Raw genomic sequence first — 14,185 nt, 5'->3', positions numbered from 1 at the left:
TAAATGTCTTGACCTTCGAATACTGGCCCCTTTAAAATCCCAGAGGAAAATCGAATGAGGCTGAAATACCCATGGACCTGTGGGTGGTAGATTAGTATCTGGAAACGCTGACAGTCTTAGCGTATAACTTACAGGATTTCAAAGAACTGTTCCCAAATTAACATCGACTTTTAACCTCCTCCCTGGGTCTCCTAGCTCGCATTTAAAAGGGAAGGGATAGAAGCACAGTGGAAGCAAACTTGCTGTCCTTCTGTTCCTAGGGATCACTTAATTGATCAACTGTACAGAGAGATCAGTGGGCTGAAAGCACAGCTGGAAAACATGAAGACTGAGGTATGAGCTAGGCTCTGATCTGCGTCTGGGCTTCACCGGAACATGACAGCTTTTAATATTAAATTTGCTTCACATCCACCCTTGTTGGGCCACATCTTGACCAGGTCGTTATGCATTTCCAGTGCACTTAACCCTTGAGAGCAGCATTTAAGCCGCGCTCCAGGGGCCCTGTGATAGTGGGAGATAGTTGTGATCACCAGCTGGCTGTGAAGCTGTGCGGTGAGAGACCTGCTCTTCTCACTTGGCGACGAGAAGGTTTGACTTGTAGCTCTGCTGGCACTTTGCAGTGTCTGGTGCGGAGGCTTTACCCTGGGACCGGCAAATGTCCTCTCCTTCATGCCAGCTGGTCCATCACGGCTCCCAGGCCCCTCTAACAGGACCAGAACTCCCCTGCCGTCACCCCCTGTTGTGGCTGGGGGGTGGCTTGTAGTGACCAGAAGCCTCCACTCTCGTGAGGCCTTGGGAGTGGGCCTCTTAGGAAGACCCAGGTGTTGATGTGGTCGGCGCTGGAGACGTGGCAGGTCGACCCCGCTCGGCCCGCCCAGCGCTCATCCCCGGGCCCTCCCGCAGAGCCATCGAGCCATGCTGCAGCTGAAGGGCCGCATCAGCGAGCTGGAGGCCGAGCTGGCCGAGCAGCAGCACCTGCGGCAGCAGGCGGCCGACGACAGCGAGTTCCAACGGGCCGAGCTGGACGAGCTCAAGAAGAAGCGAGAGGACACGGAGAAGGCTCAGCGGAGCCTGACGGAGATCGAGAGTGAGCGGCGGCTGGCACCGGGCTGGGCGTGAGGGTGGGGCCGGGGAGGGCGGAGCCCAGTGAGACCCCGGATGGAGGTTGAGGCCAGGCGCCAGAGCCCCCGCCTCGAGTCTGTCCGGGAGGCCGTCGTGAATGCCAGTGTCACCAGTCAGAAGGGCAGATCGGTGTCGGGCAGGTTGAGAGCCCCACTTGAGGCCCTGCTGCGAACACGGAGATGGGGCTACAGAGGATGACGAAGGAGAGGGAGCCTAAGAAAATTCGTGGCATAAAAGCCAAAAACCCTGATAAAGTAAATGCCGAGCATGAAATGCTCAAGGCATGTATCAGTGAAGGGATTTGAATTAGGTGAATTCTTCATTAAAGAAGACCTCCCAGGGGACTTTATTTCAGTAGGGGTTTTGAGGGAGAAGGAGGTATATATGCTTGTGAAAAGGAGGGACGATCTTCTAGGGGTTCTGGCTTATTGGAAGGAGGGCAGAGGGTCCCCACCAGTGCAGACCCCTCACCTTGGTCCTTGACGATACAGGGAAAGCCCAAGCCAACGAGCAGCGCTACAGCAAGCTAAAGGAGAAGTACAGCGAGCTGGTGCAGAACCACGCCGACCTGCTGCGGAAGGTAGGACCCTCACCGCCCCCATCGGCACGCGCAGGCCCCGCTGCACGGAGGAGACGGTGACTTACGCCACGTGGCTTCTCCAGGGCTGGCGCCCCCGCCGTTTCTTGGAAACTGCAGCTCCCTGGCCTCCTGTATCTCGAGCTCCACCTTAGGTGCCAGCCCCACTAGCATTAGCATTATCCCCCATCTTTATCATTTTGGCAAATAGTTGAGAGTTGAGCATCTGAAGGTGACAGCTTCCTTCTAGGTGGGAAAGTGATGTCTGTGTCCGACTCTAGGGCACCCAAGGTCTGAACGGCGTCATTTCTTCCGGAAGGAAGATGGCCTTTGTGCTGGAGATACGCTAGTTCAAGACACTGTGCTTCTCTTACAGAATGCAGAGGTGACCAAACAGGTGTCCGTGGCCAGACAAGCCCAAGTGGATTTGGAACGAGAGAAAAAAGAGCTAGAGGATTCTTTCCAGCGCGTAAGCGACCAGGCCCAGCGGAAGGTGAGTAGAAGAAGTAGGTGGGAATTGGTGGGGGGGAGGGTGTCTGTCCGAGATGGAGGTGGGCCTTGAGCACTGCACAGATTGAAAGACCTCGTCGTCTGCTTCACGAGCAGGTAGAGCCCTGTGGGAGGGTGACAAGGGACCGTACAGGACAGGACGTGGTTACCCATGTGTAAGGGGTTAGAGGCATGACGTGATGAAGGGTCTGAAGTTGAGTGGGGCTCATCAGCTAGGACGAGTCTTGAGGAGGTTTTGAAGTGGAAGCAGGTGGATGTCAGAGAGGAGTGGCATTCATAAAGACCCACAGCCAGAACTCCCGTGAGTTGGGATGGGGTTGGCGGCAGGTCCGATTGGAGTAAAGAGATGTCGGGTGGATAAAATGGAACGCCTTACACTTAGAGTAGTGGCTTTCACGCTCTCCTGTGACCCAAGTGAAAAATACATCTGATGGAAATCAAAGTTTCACAGAGCAATACTCATCCTTATTATGTGAATGCGTGTGGATTTTTTTTGTGGGGGAAGCTCTGTTTACTGCGTTCTTTTAAAAATGTTAGCTGTGAATTCTTACTCGTGGGTCACAACCCGCTCTTTGAAAAACACCACTTAGAAATCAAAGAAGGGAAATTGTTTCAAGACGGTGAGATGGGGTGAGTCAGCATTATACCTACTGGGTGTTGGGATGCCTGAATTAAAGATCTCGTTCTGCTTTAATTAGTATTATGGGCTCAAGCATGACATTTGGGAAATGTCCCTAAAACTCCCCACCCCCCACCCCACCCCCGCCCTTGACATTTCCTGAAGCTGGAAAAAAAAATTTTGGTACATTCTGAGCTCTCACCTTCCCCCTGCTTTATGTCAGGGTATAAAAGTATACAAATCTCACAAGTATAGCCTGGGAATTTTTACACGTGTTTATCCCGTGAAACCACCACCCAGGTGGGAGCGCTCCTGCATTTCTTCTCTTTCAGACTCAAGAACAGACGGAAGTACTAGAGAGTTTGAAGCAAGAACTTGCCACCAGCAAACAGGAACTCCAGATTGTCCAAGGCAGCCTGGAAAGTTCTGCCCAGGTAAGCGTCACCTGTCTTTCCCTTCCTCATTCTTCTCCATCTCTGGCTTTGGTGTTGCTGGCACCCGGCATCCATCACCATGAGCACATGGCCCACCTTGGTCCCATCTGGGAGCAGTGTGTCCTTGGGAAGGGGCAGATTCCTTGTGGCCTGGTGGTGGGTGTGGACCTCTGGAAAGGGGACAGTTTAATTCTCCCAGCAACTCCCTCTTCCCACTCGGTCGCCCTGCAGTCAGAAGCGAAATGGACCGCCCAGATCGCCGAGCTGGAGAAGGAGCGGGGCGGCCTGGTGGAAGCCATGGCTTGTCGAGAGGAGGAACTGTCCGCTCTTCGGCAACAGTTGGAATACACCCAGATCAAACTGTCCAGCACAGAGGCAAGTAACGGACGCCCACTGGGGCTGACCAAGTCCAATTTCATAGTCATGGGCCTCGGCAGTGTATGCGTGGAGGCAGGGGGGCTGTGAAAGGGGTTTGGGGCCTTCAGCTGGATCGCGAAGGCGAATATTCTGCGGGCGTAGCTCCTAATGCCAGTGTGCCCTGTGCTGCACACAGAGCAGATGAGAAGGGATGCACCTGGCACTCTCTCCCCAAGGGTGGAGGCCGGGCTGCCGTGGTCCATCCCCACAGCCTCCTGTGCTCGGGGGCACACACCTGTGGACAGAGTTAAAAAGGCTTTTTCTCTGTGTCAAGCTAACTGGCTTCGGCCTCATTAGCAGCAGCTCGAGCTAAGGTTCCAGGAGTCCCAGCTGTGTCACAGGTGGGTGCTGCATGGAGGCTCATTCGGGGGCCTATGGCCGACTCTCACTTCCCTGGACCATCCCTAGGAATCTGTAGGCCGGCTCGCGAAGGACCAGCGAAAAATGCTTCTGGCGGAGTCGAGGAGGGCTGCCGAGCAGGTGGTGCAGGAGGCCCTGAGGCGGTTTGAGGAGCCCGCTCTCTTCAGCTGTGCCGGATCTGCAGGTGCCCTTCCCCTTGCCCGGCTTGCAGGTGCCGGATCCTTACAGCCCAGTGCTCTTCGGCGTTGGCCTTGAATCCCGTGAGACCCTGATCTCAGGGGTTCCCAGCCCAGCTGCATGTCAGGATCACCTGGGGATGCCCAGGGCCCCCCCCCCCCCACCACGCCTAATTTCTATTCAGTCGGCAGCTCTGCAGCACAGGGCCTGCGCAGTAGTGTCTTCTAAACCCCCCCACCCCCCCCAGCTCTCACCCCTCCCCCGCCCCGGGTGTGATAACTACTGCTTTGGTCGTGGATCACGCTGATGAAATGCATCCTGGGAGCCGAGGCCTGGTAACAATTCTGAATGCCGGGAGGAGGAGGAACAGACAGGCCTCTGTGTCTCTAAGGAGAACAGTGTGGTCTGAATCCAGAGGTGGCTGCCATGAGCTTCAAATCTAGACAGGGAGTCATCATCCTTAAGCGTGGAGAGGCAGAAACGATAAAATCCCCACAGGGTCACGGGCGTGAGCAAGGGCCCACTCTGCGTGCCCCAGAGTCCTCAGGGCATATGGTGAAGTCAGGAGCCCCGTGATGAGAGGAGGGCCCTGGTGCACAGTAGATGGGCGAGCATCCAGGCCCGGGGCATTTGTGAAGTCGTGGACGTAGCCGTGAACAGATCTCATTACAGCTCATTTTCGAGCAGAGGGGACTTGATGGTCTTGAGAGGTCCCATTCAGAACGAGGCAGACGGGAAGAAACAGCTGATGGGTGATTTTATTTATTTATTTTTTTTGCGGTATGCAGGCCTCTCACTGCTGTGGCCTCTCCCGTTGCGGAGCGCAGGCTCAGCGGCCATGGCTCACAAGCCCAGCCGCTCCGTGGCATGTGGGATCTTCCCGGACCGGGGCACGAACCCGTGTCCCCTGCATCGGCAGGCGGACTCTCAACCACTGCGCCACCAGGGCAGCCCTGATGGGTGATTTTTATTATCAGCTAGAAAGGTCTCGATTTGGTGAAGTGTTTCAAGAAGGACTGTGATATCTTGTTCAGTGGGGAACCCGTCTGTAGGGAAATCCAACAGTTGCAAATGAAGTAGCACACTGGGTACCTCATTTACTGCGAGAACACCAGGACATGGGGCAGCTGTGGGCAGATTCCACAAGAGATGGTATGAGCTGGGTTTTGGAGGAAGAGGAGAGACATAAAGCCATGGAGAGGAAGAAGAGTGGGGAATAATAATCATAAAAACGGCTGACATTTACCGAGTGCTTGCAATATGCCAGGCACGATTCTAAGCGCTTTATGTGCCTTGGCCCAGCAACCCTCACTGTGATGCCAGGAGGTGGTACTATTATTCCTCCTTTGTCGGATGAGGAAGCAGGCGCATGTGGCCTGAGAACACAGCCAGTAGTGATAGAGCCAGGAGCTACAACACGTATGCCACGAGACGCAAGAGCCCCTACTTTTAACTCCTGTGCGTGCGATTCAGTCTCCGTGGACCAGTGCACAGAGGCACAGCAGTGGGAATGACGGTGTTGTGGGCAGAACGGGGAGCCAGGGGTCTGAGCCCAAGAGTAATGGGAGTCCAAGGGCCTTGAAACACTTAACAGGAAGGCCTGGATTTGATTCAGTGGCAGTGATGGGAAATGAGGGGCAGAAGCTAGACCGTGATGCCATTGCCGTGGTTCTTGGCTAAAGGACCAGGTAGCCTCAGAAGTACAGCCTTTGAAGCTACAGTAAGAGAATCACGTACCAGCATAGCCATCGATCTCTCCTCCCTCCCCCTTCTTAGGGAAGCTCCTGCAGGGCTGGGGCCCCCCACTGGGAAGGTCATCTGTCAGGCAGCTTAACTAACAAGGATGAAGTGAGCTGAGACAGCTCTGACTCTGACTTTGCCCTGTCTTCCCTCTCACAGATCACCTACTCTCCAAGGTCAGGTCCGTTTCCAGCTGCATCGAGCAACTGGAAAAATGCTGGAGCCAGTATCTGGCCTGCCCAGAAGGTAAGAGAGGTGAAGGAGAGGGTCTGTCACTAGTGACAGCTGGGCAGGGATCCGAGACGCTGGAACGTGGCAATGGTGACCATTTCCTAGGCACCCAGAAAGGAGTGTGTGTGTCTAACCTGCAAAGCGGGGAGGAAGGAGGTATGAAAGTGACCGCCCTCCCCCTCCAGCAGGACTGAGAAAGTTTCCTTTAAACTCCTGGCAGCTATCAGTGGGCTTCTGCACTCGGTAACCCTCCTGGCCCACTTGACCAGTGACACCATTGTTCATGGCAGCACCACCTGCCTTAGAGCCCCGCCGGAGCCTGCCGACTGTAAGTACCAGGGTGAGGGGCCACCACCACGGCACGGGGAGCAGGGGGCCTTTAAAAGTCTCTGTCGCCTTGCCTCTGCAGCTCTGACCGAGGCCTGTAAGCAGTATGGCAGGGAGACCCTCACCTATCTGTCTTTCCTGGAGGAAGAAGGAATCGTCGAGAGTGCCGACAGCACAGCCATGAGGAGCTGCCTCACCAGGATCACAGCCATCGGCGAGGTATCATCAGTGATATCCCTGGGGAATGTCGTGTTTTGGTATGAGTGCTGGGGATTTCTTCAGGGATCAGTGATGTTCTAAGCCAGTTCTTTCTGTACTTTAAACTTGATTCGGGAAGGTAGAGTTAGAACTGTAAAACTTGACCTTCTGAATGACTTTCCAGTTGTATTTAATTCACTGGATATTAATTACAAATCTTCTGTGTGATCATCACTGTGCCAAGCAGTGTCAATGAAGGATGAGCACAGTTTTCCTGTTTTCAAGGGTTTTTATCTGGCTGGGCAGGTAACACCTAAAATGAAAATAATATATTTATTCACTCAATAAAGATGTAGTGAGTATGACCTATGTACAGGGAATTGTGCCAGGTGTAGTTCTACAGGGACAGATAGGTCCCCTAGGGAAGGTATGGTCTCCCTGGGGAAGAAAAATAAAGAAATCAACCTTTTTTAATTTTTATTTTATTTTTGGCTGCGTTGCGTCTTAGTTGCAGGGTCTTAGTTGCGGGATCTACGTTGAGGCATGCAGGATCTTTCATTGCGGCACATGGGCTCTTCGTTGCAGCACGCGGGCTTCTCTCTAGTTGTGGCACACAGGCTCCAGAGCATGTGGGCTCTGTAGTTTGTGGCACACTGGCTCTCTAGTTGTAGTGCGCAGGCTCAGTAGTTGTGGCACGTGGGCTTAGTTGCCCCGTGGTGTGTGGGATCTTAGTTCCCTGACCAGGGATTGAACCTGGGTCCCCTGCATTGAAAGGTGGATTCTTAACCACTGGACCATCGGGGAGTCCTGGAAATCAACCATTTCTATACAGTGTGATACAGATCTATTTAAGGAGTACACTGCAAGGCAGCTTTTAATTCCTAGAATAGTAGGAATATTACCACCTAAAATAGTGGGAATGATAAATTCAGAGAAGGAAGAGACCAGGGCCAGAGATCATATCCTCATCATCTCTCATTCAAACTCCGCCAAGTGGCTTGCAGGGTCTTAGTTCGCTGACCAGGGATCCAACCCATGGCAATGAAAGCACAGAGTCCTAACCACTGGACCGCCAGGGAATTCCCTCATCTGAATTTTTTTTTAATTTATTTATTTTATTTATTTTATTTTTGGCTGCATTGGGTCTTCGTTGCTGCACGCAGGCTTTCTCTAGTTGCGGCGAGCGGGGGGCTACTCTTCGTTGCAGTGCTCAGGCTTCTCATCGCTGTGGCTTCTCTTGTTGCGGAGCATGGGCTCTAGGTGCATGGGCTTCAGTAGTTGTAGCACGTGGGCCCAGTAGTTTTGGCTCGCGGGCTCTAGAGTGCAGGCTCAGTAGTTGTGGTGCACGGGCTTAGTTGCTCCGCGGCACGTGGGATCTTCCCGGACCAGGGCTCGAACCCGTGTCCCCTGCATTGGCAGGTGGATTCTTAACCACTGCACCACCAGGGAAGCCCTGAAGGTGTTTTTAAAGTACCTCCCAAGCAGCAAATACAGTCACTGCTGCACAATGGTGGGGTCAGGGTCTGAGCAGCTGCAACTGAATGGCCTTGTGTGGGGTTCAACAGGGATGGCCTTCTGGAAAGAGGTGGGTTCTGAGTGAGAATAGAGGTGGGAGGAGTGTGGAGTTGCAGAGCTCATGTGGTAGAGAGTTCCAGACAAGTCCCACCACAGCGTGCAGAAGTGTGTTACGTGGTGGGACCCTCCTACCTTCTGCCGTCATGTGGGGGTTACCTGTCCACCACGGGAGGGTAGAGAGGAGGTCAAAGGGTCATTTCCGCCTTCATGATGCTGTTCACAGGAGCTCCTGCCCAGAGGCCTGGACATCAAACAGGAGGAACTGGGGGACCTGGTGGACAAAGAGATGGCTGCCACTTCTGCTGCCATTGAAACCGCTACGGCCAGAATAGAGGTATGAAAGTCTCTGCAGGATCACCTAAGGTGATGCTGTGCAACTACCTTTTGGCAACATTGCCCGCTGGATATATCTTAGCGGTTCTCTGCAGAGCCCCCTATAAAACAAACCAAAACCCAAATCCCCTGGGGTCTCTGAGTTACAGAAAATAGAAAGTTCTCCAAGGGAAGATGAGCAGTTTCCTCAAGGATCACATACTTCGGTGTCAGGCCATCCTACATTCAAGCTCCAGACTGACCGCTGAGTTACGTTAACCCCGCTAAGATTCGGATTCCTTTTCTATATGATGGTGATGATAACAGTACCTTCCTCACAGGGGTGTTGTAAAGAGCTCAGTGAGGTAATGCACATGGATCTCGGTGCCAGGCACTCAGTAAACCAACGGTAACTGTTGTCTCAGGGAAAAGCTGAGCGGGCACCATTGGAAAGGTCACATGTTACTCCTTTGATGGAAGACTCAGGCCATCTGCCTTGGTGTGCTGCCTGCCTCGAGGACCTGGTAGCAGCTGCCCCTGTTGGCTGGTGCCGTAGCTCTCAGAGTTCTGTGCACATCAGCCCAGGTGCCAAAATGTCAAGACACAGACTATAGCTCCAGCTGCCTCCCACTGAATAGACCGGAGGTCTGGGTTCTTTTCCTGACTCTCACGAGGACATGGGTGGGCACTTCTAGGTTTCTCAGCTACTGCAGGATGTTGGACCCCAGGTGTAGCAGGACACCAGTGGGTTCTCAGTACCTGTGATGTACTGAGAAACTCTGCTTCTTTTTTAATAGGAGATGCTCAGCAAATCCCGAGCTGGAGACACAGGAGTTAAATTGGAGGTGAATGAAAGGTCAGTCTGAGCGGCGTGGTGACACCTAGGTGATCAGGATCTGTCTTTCCTGTACTGGATCATACTGATTAGAATAGAACCTTAGCCACCACAGGGAAGGGCTGAGTCTATGGAATTGTCAATATCAGTATTAATGATGACCATGATATCAATATTGCATTATAGGGGAAAGAAACCCCAAGAGTCACTACTTACCTATTCCTTATGAAGAAGATCCACAATCAAGTCTCCTCTCTCACCCCCCTTTCCTTCAGAGCTTCACCTCCAGAATATTCCCTGCCTTTTTTCCCATCCCAAGTTTGCGTGTGTTCAGGAGAGAAAAAGAAAACAAGTCTTCCGCATTGTTTTTGGTCGCTGTTTTGTGTCCCTGACTTTTTTGTTGTTGTTTTTGCTTGTTGCAGGATCCTTGGCTCCTGTACCAGCCTAATGCAGGCTATTAAGGTCCTGATCGTGGCCTCAAAGGAGCTCCAGAGAGAGATAGTGGAGAGTGGCCGGGTAAGCATGGGTGAGGGCCCTAGACAGAGCAAACATCGGTTACTGATTCCCAGCTCAGTGAGAGGTGGAGTCTACTCGATACACATTCAGTGAGGTCTAGGTGTGCTGCCGTCCAGCCATATGTGTCCACCTGAGGGCACAGCTGCCACTCCCATGGACGTCAACAAATGCTATGGAAAGAAGCTGGGGCATGGCCAGGTCCCCGGAGGGCAGTCGGCCAGAGCCTCCAGCGGCAGGCTCATTCACCCCAGTGGATGTCACTGGAACCTGCCATGGAAGCCCAGTGTGCATTGCAAGTCTGGACTCTCGGAGGAGGGAGTGAGGACTTTTAAAACCAGGCAAATCAGAAATGCCAACCTGGTGCTGACTCTCCACTGTGGGCTCTGCCCATGTCTCTTTCTGTGCATGCGGGATCTTAGTTCCCCTACCAGGGATCAAACCCGCACCCCCTGCAGTGGAAGCGCAGGGTCTTAACCACCGGACTGCTGGGGAAGTCCCTGCCATGTCTCTTTCCAACAGCAGTTAACTCGCAGTGATTCAGACAGACTCTGCCTCCGTCCCTTGTTGACATCATCACTTCCGTTTTCTTGCTCCTTTGCTGGCGTCATCAGCCTCTTTTTTCCTTTCTCATGTGCCCGTGTGTGGCTGCAGCTCAGGAGACAAAGGTCCAGAGAGGGGGCTATGAGCCTAAAAACAATCCTATAAAGAACGAAGCTATACCGTTTACCACGTGATGTTACAGTGAAATGACTGCCAGCCTTCAAGGAAGCAGGGTCTCATCAAAAGTGAAATCTGCCAGCACCCGGAGTTTGAATTTCTCAGGTTCCAGAATTGTTTAATATTTTGATGAGTGAAATGTATCTGGCTCATCATAAATGTATGGTGGAGTAGAAGGACGTGCTCTCACTCCCTCTTGTGAGAACACCAGAATCACAACTAGCTGCTGGACAATCATTGACAGGAAGACACTGGAACTCACCAGAAAAGATACCCCACATCCAAAGACAAAGGAGAAGCCACAGTGAGACGGTAGGAGGAGCGCAATCACAGTAAAATCAAATCCCATAACTGCTGGGTGGCTGACTCACAGACTGGAGAACACTTATACCACAGAAGTCCACCCACTGGAGTGAAGGTTCTGAGCCCCACGTCAGGCTTCCCAACCTGAGGGTCTGGCAACGGGAGGAGGAATTCCTAGAGAATCAGACTTTGAAGCCTAGTGGGATTTGACTGCAGGACTTTGACAGGACTGGGCAAAACAGAGACTCCACTCTTGGAGGCCACACACAAAGTAGTGTGCACGTCAGGACCCAGGGGAAGGAGCAGTGACCCCAGGCGAGACGGAACCAGACCTACTTGGTAGTGTTGGAGGGTCTCCTGCAGAGGCGGGGGGTGGCTGTGGCTCACCATGGGGACAAGGACACTGGCAGCAGATGTTCTGGGAAGTACTCCTTGGCGTGAGCCCTCCCAGAGTCTGTCATTAGCCCCACCAAAGAGCCCAGGCAGGCTCCAATGTTGGGTCACCTCAGGCCAAACAACCAACAGGGAGGGAACCCAGCCTCACCTATCAGCAGTCAAGCAGATTAAAGTTCTACTGAGCTCTGCCCACCAGAGCAACACCCAGCTCTACCCACCACCAGTCCCTCCCATCAGGGAACCTGCACAAGCCTCTTAGATAGCCTCATCCACCAGAGGGCAGACAGCAGAAGCAAGAAGAACTACAATCCTGCAGCCTGTGGAACAAAAACCACATTCACAGAAACATAGACAAGATGAAAAGGCAGAAAAGGCAGAGGGCTATGTACCAGATGAAGGAACAGCTCTACAACAAATGCTAAAGGAACTTCTCTAAGTGGGAAACACAAGAGAAGAAAAGGACCTACAAACACAAACCCAAAACAATTAAGAAAATGGTCATAGGAACATACATATCGATAATTACCTTAAACGTGAATGGATTAAATGCTCCAACCAAAAGACACAGGCTTCATGAATGGATACAAAAACAAGACCCATATATATGCTCTGTACAAGAGACCCACTTCAGACCTAGGGACACATACAGACTGAAAGTGAGGGGAGGGAAAAAGATACTCCATGCAAATGGAAATCAAAAGAAAGCTGGAGTAGCAATACTCATATCAGATAAAATAGACTTTAAAATAAAGAATGTTACAAGAGACAAGGAATGACACTACATAATGATCAAGGGATCAATCCAAGAAGAAGAGATAACAATTATAAATATATATGCACCCAACACAGGAGCACCTCAATACATAAGGCAACTGCTAACAGCTATAAAAGAGGAAATTGACAGTAACACAATAATAGTGGGGGACTTTAACACCTCACTTACACCAATGGACAGATCATCCAAACAGAAAATAAATAAGGAAACAGAAGCTTTAAATGACACAATAGACCAGATAGATTTAGTTGATATTTATAGGACATTCCATCCAAAAACAGCAGATTACAATTTCTTCTCAAGTGTGCATGGAACATTCTCCAGGATAGATCACATCTTGAGTCACAAATCAAGCCTCAGTAAATTTAAGAAAATTGAAATCATATCAAGCATCTTTTCTGACCATTATGCTATGAGATTAGAAATGAATTACAAGGAAAAAAAAAACGTAAAAAACGCAAGCACATGGAAGCTAAACAATACATTACTACATAACCAAGAGATCACTGAAGAAATCAAAGAGGAAATCAAAAAATACCTAGAGACAAATGACAATGAAAACAGGATGATACAAAACCTATGGGATGCAGCAAAACCAGTTCTAAGAGGGAAGTTTATAGCTATACAAGCCTATCTCAAGAAACAAGAAAAATCTCAAATAATCTAACCTTACACCTAAAGAAACTAGAGAAATAAGAACAAACAAAACCCAAAGTTAGCAGAAGGAAAGAAATCATAAAGATCACAGCAGGAATAAATGAAAGAGAAACAAAGAAAACAGTAGCAAAGATCAGTAAAACTAAAAGCTGGTTCTTTGAGAAGATAAACAAAATTGATAAACCATTAGCCAGACTCATCAAGAAAAAGAGGGAGAGGACTCAAATCAATAAAATTAGAAATGAAAATGGAGAAGTTACAACAGACACCGCAGAAATACAAAGCATCCTAAGAGACTACTACAAGCAACTCTATGCCAATAAAATGGACAACCTAGAAGAAATGGACAAATTCTTAGAAAGGTATAACCTTCCAAGAGTGAACCAGGAAGAAATAGAAAATATGAACAGACCAATCACAGGTAATGAAACTGAAACTGTGAATAAAAATCTTCCAACAAACAAAAGTCCAGGACCAGATGGCTTCACAGGTAAATTCTATCAAACATTTAGAGAAGAGCTAACACCCATCCTGCTCAAACTCTTCCAAAAAATTGCAGAGGAAGGAACACTCCCAAACTCATTCTGTGAGGCAACCATCACCCTGATACCAAAACCAAACAAAGATACTACAAAAAAAGAAAATTACAGACCAATAGCACTGATGAATATAGATGCAAATATCCTCAACAAAATACTAGCAAACAGAATCCAACAACACATTAAAAGGATCATACGCCATGATCAAGTGGGATTTATCCCAGGGATGCAAGGATTCTTCAATATACGCTAATCAATCAATGTGATACACCATATTAACAAACTGAAGAATAAAAATCATATGATCATCTCAATAGATGCAGAAAAAGTTTTTGACAAAATTCAACACCCATTTATGATAAAAACTCTCCAGAAAGTGGGCATAGAGGGAACCTACCTCAACATAATAAAGGCCACATATGACAAACCCACAGCAAACATCATTCTCAATGGTGAAGAACTGAAAGCATTTCCTCTAAGATCAGGAACAAGACAAGGATGTCCACTCTCACCACTATTATTCAACATAGTTTTGGAAGTCCTAGCCACGGCAATCAGAGAAGAAAAAGAAATAAAAGTAATACAAATTGGAAAAGGAGAAGTAAAACTGTCACAGTTTGCAGATGACGTGATACTATACATAGAGAATCCTAAAGATGTCACCAGAAAACTACTAGAGCTAATCAATGAATTTGGGAAAGTTGCAGGATACAAAATTAATGCACAGAAAGCTCTTGCATTCCTATACACTAATGATGAAAAATCTGAAAGAGTAAATAAGAAAACACTCCCATTTACCATTGCAACAAAAAGGATAAAATACCTAGGAATAAACCTATCTAGGTTTA

The 14,185-nt window shown here is 49.9% G+C and overlaps 2 protein-coding genes across 4 annotated transcripts in view; both read left to right on the top strand.

The window, feature by feature from the left end:
* The window catches only part of HIP1 (huntingtin interacting protein 1), a 153,117-nt gene that overhangs the window by 125,686 nt on the left and 13,246 nt on the right, over positions 1-14,185 (top strand). For all 3 annotated transcript variants that reach the window (XM_079943700.1, XM_079943699.1, XM_079943701.1), the window contains 13 exons: positions 261-333; positions 904-1,087; positions 1,614-1,702; positions 2,076-2,192; positions 3,161-3,262; positions 3,494-3,637; positions 4,088-4,223; positions 6,116-6,202; positions 6,408-6,515; positions 6,597-6,733; positions 8,511-8,621; positions 9,397-9,455; positions 9,857-9,950. In XM_079943700.1, coding sequence (XP_079799826.1) covers positions 261-333; positions 904-1,087; positions 1,614-1,702; positions 2,076-2,192; positions 3,161-3,262; positions 3,494-3,637; positions 4,088-4,223; positions 6,116-6,202; positions 6,408-6,515; positions 6,597-6,733; positions 8,511-8,621; positions 9,397-9,455; positions 9,857-9,950 — 1,441 coding nt within the window. The remainder of the gene's footprint in view (positions 1-260; positions 334-903; positions 1,088-1,613; positions 1,703-2,075; positions 2,193-3,160; positions 3,263-3,493; positions 3,638-4,087; positions 4,224-6,115; positions 6,203-6,407; positions 6,516-6,596; positions 6,734-8,510; positions 8,622-9,396; positions 9,456-9,856; positions 9,951-14,185) is intronic.
* Positions 1,575-14,185, top strand: part of POM121C (POM121 transmembrane nucleoporin C) — a 74,098-nt gene continuing 61,487 nt past the window's right edge. Inside the window, exon 1 of the mRNA XM_079943695.1 lies at positions 1,575-1,578. The gene's annotated coding sequence lies outside the window, so the exon portion shown is untranslated. The remainder of the gene's footprint in view (positions 1,579-14,185) is intronic.

Source organism: Stenella coeruleoalba (assembly GCF_951394435.1).
Source record: "Stenella coeruleoalba genome assembly, chromosome: 15".
NCBI lineage: Eukaryota > Metazoa > Chordata > Mammalia > Artiodactyla > Delphinidae > Stenella > Stenella coeruleoalba.
Note: the sequence above shows the minus strand (reverse complement) of the source record. Positions and strands in the feature narration are given on the sequence as shown.